Source organism: Alosa sapidissima, chromosome 16, assembly GCF_018492685.1.
Source record: "Alosa sapidissima isolate fAloSap1 chromosome 16, fAloSap1.pri, whole genome shotgun sequence".
In the NCBI taxonomy this organism is placed as follows: Eukaryota; Metazoa; Chordata; class Actinopteri; order Clupeiformes; family Clupeidae; genus Alosa; species Alosa sapidissima.
In genome coordinates, this window is record NC_055972.1 from 24,702,635 (window position 1) to 24,709,642 (window position 7,008).

At 39.9% G+C, this 7,008-nt stretch overlaps 1 protein-coding gene across 1 annotated transcript; it reads right to left on the reverse strand.

The window, feature by feature from the left end:
• On the reverse strand, nt 1–2,974 carry LOC121685630 (chitin synthase chs-1-like; the record flags this gene model as incomplete). The annotated part of the gene is given in 10 exon segments (XM_042066242.1): nt 1–106; nt 249–466; nt 610–720; nt 852–916; nt 1,437–1,459; nt 1,553–1,753; nt 1,845–1,962; nt 2,196–2,375; nt 2,679–2,962; nt 2,964–2,974. Coding segments are annotated over 10 exon segments (1,317 nt in total), but the record flags the coding sequence as incomplete, so codon positions are not given.
• Between the last annotated feature and the right edge of the window lie 4,034 nt (nt 2,975–7,008).

The window sequence follows — 7,008 nt, forward strand, 5'->3', positions numbered from 1 at the left end:
TTATACCTTTTCATTGTCTAGATTCTCATAAGACTTTTTCAAATTATTTTTGATGACTGCAGACTCGGTTCCTTGGTAGGCTATGAAGTGAATCAGCGTTTGCAGTCTGTAGAGGCAAACAAATGGAAGTTTGAACTCCTGATAGAACTGTTCTACCCTTTGTTAGGGGAGAGTTTCATCAATTGTAGTGGTCAGAGACAATTACCAGGGAAAAGAAATCAAGGCAGCGATCATTTCAGCAAAGTTACCTGTGCCACAGCATGGCGAAAAACTGAATCCCCAGTAGAAGTGCAAAGCCAATGACAAACATTAGGCCAATGGGATCAATGAAGATTTTCGCGTCAGTATCTAATGTCCCATTGGGATACAGCTTGGGAATCTGGATGGTGACAGCCCCTTCTATCTTCTGCAGAAAGAACGTCGCCACAAGCCAGAGGGCATTGCAGATGAAGTAGATAAATGTGGCCTGTAGATGGCGACAGACAGGAGCAAAATAAAACATGAAATTGAGACATGGATATTACATTCACAGTGCAGAGCCAGACTGCAAGTTGTTATCTTCCTAGCTGTAAAACTGATAGATAGACAGATTGATGAGATAAGGGAAACCTTGTTTCTTAGGTCTTTTAAGTCTGCCTCAATCTGCTTCTTCTTTGCCTTATCCTCATCCAGAGGTTTGAGATAGCGTTCCTGGAGACCCTCCCAAAACTGCACCTCATCCTGGAACACCAATCACTTAGTTTCAGATTCAACCTCCTAGAGCCTCATTCATCCTCATTTTATTGAATAAAAAAGGATAAGCTCACGTGTGGGAAATCATGAGATTATGGATGTTTTGTCTTAAAACTTACATTATCAAGGTATTTTCTTTCCAGCTTCAGCTCCCCAGATCTTTCCACCAACTCTGTAATCCAGGCTTAACACATAAACAAACACAACCAAGATGAAGGATAAACCGTATTTGGTGCACAAGGATACAGTAATTCTAGTATTTATCAAGTCATTTTCTGTATTGTTTCTTCATGAACATAAATTAAATTAGTCCCATATTGAGATAGAACACTAAAACTATGAACAAAACATAGGCTATATCAATGGTAGTATACAGACTATTTAGAGCAAATTATAACATCAAATTAAACGTCTTTGCCACTGAATGGACACAAAATATCAGTAAAAGTATCATGGAGAAGAGAATTACAGACATGTATTTGTGCCTAATATGACTAATTTACTTATCAATTATTGCACAGGGGCTGCATTCTGATAACCGATAACTGTTATTTTGTGTCTAGTTAGTAGCAAAAACAAGACAGTTACTTAGACCTATACACATCAGTATGAACTTTTAAAGGCTAGTAAGTTTGTTTATGTCTGTACATTTAGACCCAATATACTGGAATTCTCCTATATGAAAAAAATACAAAAAAACTTACAACTCTTTGAGTCTTCTCTGTGGCTGAAAAACAATAAAATGGATAACAAATTTAATTCAGCATTCTTAAATTTGAATCAATATAACTTTTAAGATCAACCATTATTTCTTTTGTACCTTTCTTTCTCTTCTGGCTTCTCAGGCTCCTTCTGTGGAGCGCTAACAGGCACAACCATGGTCACCTCCTGGTCCTCGTTGACCTGGAACTCCAGGTTCCAGCTGCAGCACTTACACCTCCTTTGAAACTTGGAAATCTTCTTCTGGATCTGTGTCTGCGTGGCAGCAGCACCGGCAGCTTGTTTCGGAGCAACGGTCTCTCTGGTTCCCCAGGACACGTTGTTCATGTTGACCATGGAGTAGATGGCCAGCAGGAGGTCGCCGCTGGGGATGCAGAGGACGTAGAGGAAGCCGTATGATGAGGTGGAACTCGCTGGGGTGGAGCAGGGCAGTGATAATGTACATGGTCACTATGCCGATGAAGAAGAGACCACTGGGGGTCACGAAGGTGCCCTCTTCAACCATGTCACCTGCACAGAGGAAAAACAAAAAACATTAACAGTATATATGCTGATGTGCTGATGTCTTTGTGTGTGCAGGCATGTATGTGGTACCCCTCATCCACAAAGAAAAAGGGAAGTTACACTACCATTGTTTGTGTGTGTGTGTGTGTGTGTGTGTGTGTGTGTGTGTGAGAGAGAGAGAGAGAGAGAGAGAGAGAGAAATAAAGAAAGAGAGAGAGAGAGAGAATATTATGACTAACCAATTATTGAAAAAATGCTCGCTGTCATCAAGAAGGCATAGAAGATGCTCATAACGGCTGCAATGGTGATCTGGGTGTTGGACTTCAGGAGGTAGCACAGAATCAAGTAGATGGCCGGGGGCACAATAGCTAGTACAAGTGACCAATTAGGTGAAACGTCAAAGACAAAGGAGAAGCTTCCTGGAAGAAAATAATTAACAAGATGTTTTAGTGTTATTGTTCATGATCAGGCATCCACATTACATTAAATATTTAATTCAAGTTTTAGAAGTACCATGTGGCATGGAGAATGCATAATTCAGTACAGTCCTGTCTGAAAAAGGCTACACTTATTCCAAACAATTGTGACTATAGTATACAAAAAAGTTGAATGTCTATCTCTTGTTTTTTTGTTACATTAGTGACTACACTACATAAACCAACCTAGAAGACACAAACCTCAACCCCGTGTGGTTTTCAGAGGGTTAACAAAGTTTTTATCACCTGCAATCATCAGACAGACAGTAGCTGGGCCGAGGATGGAGGCTCCCATGGTGAGGGTCTGGTAGAGGATGAGGGTGGAGATGGATTTGTTCTTCTTCACCGTCAGCTCCCCACTGCCCAGAAGGTCCAGGGTGTTGGCCATGGTGGAGGGCCCCCAGCAGCGTCTCTGGTTGTAAAACTCATTAAACTCCTGCGGGGCATTTGTGTAGGAGTCGGACGTGGCGTTGTACTCCACACGCCAGCCCTGCTCCAGCAGTAGTGTGCACAGCCAGCGGTCCTCACCTTTCAAATCGTATAAAGTGGTTCCATTAAAGCAAGGGCGTAGGTTTGGTCTCAGCTTTGGTGGGGACACATCCCCAACTCCTGTTGTCACAATACCAACATTAGTGTTTCAATACCAATACTAAGTGAAGAATCTCAATTTCGATACTTTTGCGATTTTTTAAAACTTGATTTGGTTTGTGTGATTTGTGAGATCATTCACATCAGTGGCAATCATAGAATTTGATTGACCCTCCACACACACACACACACACACACACAAACACAAACACAGACATACATAGAAAGTGATGGTTGTCATCAGTGTTGGGCAAGTTACTTCAAAATCGTATTATGTATTACTCATTACTGTCATTTCAAAGTAATTTGTTACATTATAATATGTATCTGAATTGTAAGGCATTACACTACTATTGGATTACTTTTGAGTTACTTTCACCAAAATATCTAGAAATATGAATTTGGAATTCTAAATGCAGTTTATAATGCTCAATGCAGCTCATTGCACTTCTAATGGATGGCGATGTGGTATAACATAATGACTGAGCTAGGCTTAAGGCTAACAACAGTAGAATGCAATAGGCACAGTGATGGCTCATGATGCAATACAAGGAACAATCATAGCCAGAATTTTGTTAAAAGCAGACCAAAGGTCAAAGTCTGGTCAATTGTGATAGAAATGCTGTAACTTTAGGCTTAGGCCTACTCATTAAAATTAACAGAGAGCCCACTACCTGTATATTGCAACCCAAAACTTAGACATGTCAAGATTTCTGAAACATGTAATATGTATTTCAAATACAAAATAGTATTTTGTCATTTTTATTTTATTGGGTTGAAGGAAATGGCTCTGTATTTTGTATCAAAATACTTTATTGGTGTGTATTTTTGTATTTAAAAAATACTGCAAAATACTATATGTGAAAAACACATAATGAATAATTGGTAATTAGGCAACAATGGTTATTGTTTATCGCAATCAGCTAATGTGAGAACAGCTGTGTTCAACGACATTCACAGCTTTTCAGTGACGGCCTTTGCTGAAGCATCAGCTCTGGTCTGAAGTATAAGTATAAGTACTCTTTTGATCCCGTGAGGGAAATTTGGTCTCTGCATTTATCCTAATCTGTGAATTAGTGAAACACACTCAGCACACAGTGAGGTACCCACTAATCACGGCGCAGTGAGCTGCAACAACAGCGGCACTCATGGAGCAGGGAGGGGTTAGGTGCCTTGCTCAAGGGCACTTCAGCCGTGCCTACTGATCGGGGTTTGAACCGGCAACCCGCACGGTCACAAGTCCGAAGCGCTAACCAGTAGGCCACGGCTGCCCTGAATCACTGGTGTGAAGTCGTACGCAAGTAAAGATGAGCAAGGTTACCTGTGCAAGTTCACATAAGGACACCGACAAAGGCAACAATGTCCTTTTGTCCAATGTCCAAGCCAATTAACAGAAAAAATGTCAGATATCTCAATGAACCACAATGACATCAATAGATGGTAAGGTGTTGAGTGTGTTTGAATTCCCTTCCTTGTGCATTGGACAGTGGGGAGAAGTTCACCTTGTTTAATTAAATAACAATTCTATTTCCTTATTAGCTGCATACTTGAGGTTGGAGATATTAAGGCAAGTCAAGTTTCTCACATACTGGAAGTTCAAGATACAGTATACAGCCTTATGATTTTCTTATTCAGTTCTACACTGGACTTGAATTACGAAATTCGGCACAGATACACAATTATGATTTTGGCCTATTGATTATAATGTGGCTAATTGTAAGTATAAGTATATTTTAATCTCTGCATTTATCCCAATCCGTGAATTAGTGAAACACTCAGCACACAGTGAGGTGAAGCACACACTAATCCCGGCGCAGTGAGCTGCCTGCAACAACAGCAGCGCTCGGGTAGCAATGAGGGGTCGGGGTTCGAATCGGCAACCCTCCGGTTACAAGTCCGAAGTGCTAACCAGTAGGCCATGGCTGCCGAATTGAAAGCTCTGTCAGTCGTTTTGGATAAGCATCAGTTAGATGACTAAATGGAAAGGTAAATTCTTGAATTATTCTTAATTCTGATCACACTACATGAACTTGCATACGGTATATCCAAAATGGCATGACAGGGGCCAAATTGTATTGCTTTCATACTTCCTTGAAAAAAGTATTTTGAGTATTTTCTAAATACAAAAATACAGTATTTTATTTCGATACATTATCGCAACGACTGAAATGTAGTGTTGCAAACACAGATCCCCCCGAAAAAAAATCTCCCGTTTTTGGAAAGCTAAATGTTGACAGGTATGGAGATCATAGAAGAAATATCTGGTGTCTCGCAATGTTTTTTTTTTTTATTTCTATGGAAATGCACTTAGTTTATCTTTTATTTCTTTGCATTGTGCAGGCTACATTCACAAATACACTGCAAGATTGGCAGCCTAGTGGCTTCTTTTCTGTGCTATAGCCTATGCGACTCTCCGTACGGCACGGCCATATTCAACATGGTTATGGTTATGGTTGTGGTTATGGATTTAGCAGACGCCTTTGTCCAAAGCGACACATAAATACAAAACAACATAATAATATTTAAAATTGAACAGGGAACAGATTAAAATGTAGGTCAAATATAGTAAGGAGAATAGTTGTAGTACACAATAATATCAATTCAAGCAATAGCCTAATAAAAAGCAATGTAAAAAAGGGGAAAGGCAATAATAAAACAATAATGTCAATTCAATCAATAATATAAAAACAATGACATGCTAAGACTACATTAAGGAGAATATCAATAATAAACAATAATGTCAAATTAATTAACAGCCCAATTAAAATAAAACAACATTATATAAACCATAACACATAAGCGCTTAAACAACTAAGTATATGTTGAATAGTAATGTCTTTAGACCCCTCTTAAACGACCCAAAACTACCACAGGAACGGAGAGCACTGGGCAGTTCATTCCACCAACATGGAACCACTGAAGAAAAGAGTCTGGAATTAGACCCAGTTTTCATGACTGGTCGACACAACATACGCTCACCAGAAGACCGCAGTGGGCGGTTGGGGATGTAAGGCTTGATTATTGAATTAAAATAACTAGGAGCAGATCTAGTTAGTGTCCTATAGGCCAAAGTGAGAGATTTAAATAACATGACTCCTAACTTTGGTTGAAAGATTGCAGAAGCTAGGTTTAGCTGTGACAATATCCCGGGTAATCCTAACAGCTAATGCTATTTTACACAGTAGGCTAAAATCCGAATTTGAAAGCCTGGTTACTAGTCGCCAGATTGTATGGCTAGTTTGCCTACTTAGACTCTGCATAATGAAAAAGCTTTGTATGTCCCCTTTCTTATTCTTGGGTGGCATAGCTGATCTACAAACCACAAAAAGGGGCAAACATGTACATGCTGAAGGGCAAAGGGAATATCACAATGTTTTACTTTGGCCTTTTATGGGGTATGTATTGGCAGACAGCCCTGCAACTTACCGTTGTCGTTGACACACCTGCTCGCTTGACTGCCACTGCAAAGTAGCCTGTGCATTGGCATTCTCCATGCGTGTAGCCTGCGTGTCAGATAACCCTGACGTTTCTTGTATTGTCGTGCTGGCTGTCGGAATGATCAGCAGTACAAATAAGTTCGCTAAAATATTGGTGGGGACCATTTTGTCATCTTAAAATTTTTATTAGGACTAGTCCTTAGCGTCCCACCCTAAATCTACGCCCATGCATTAAAGTCTATGGCTACAGCTCAGAATTTCACCACATATGCTAAGGTCTTGGTTCTATAGAGTTTGGAATGTGAATTTTGGGCAGGTTTTCATGATCATTTCATGACCATTTCAGGTATTGATACATTTTTAGCATTTTTGAGCATTCCAGTCTGGAGAAAATCAACCTTATAGACCCTTTCAACAATAAAAACAAAAACAATGCTTGAACATTCTATTTGGGTCCCAATCTACCTCATCTGCATTAAGATAACATAATGGAATGTTAAAAAGGAAGTCTTGTGGGGCCAACTATGATGCTGATAATGGAACTCTCCCAC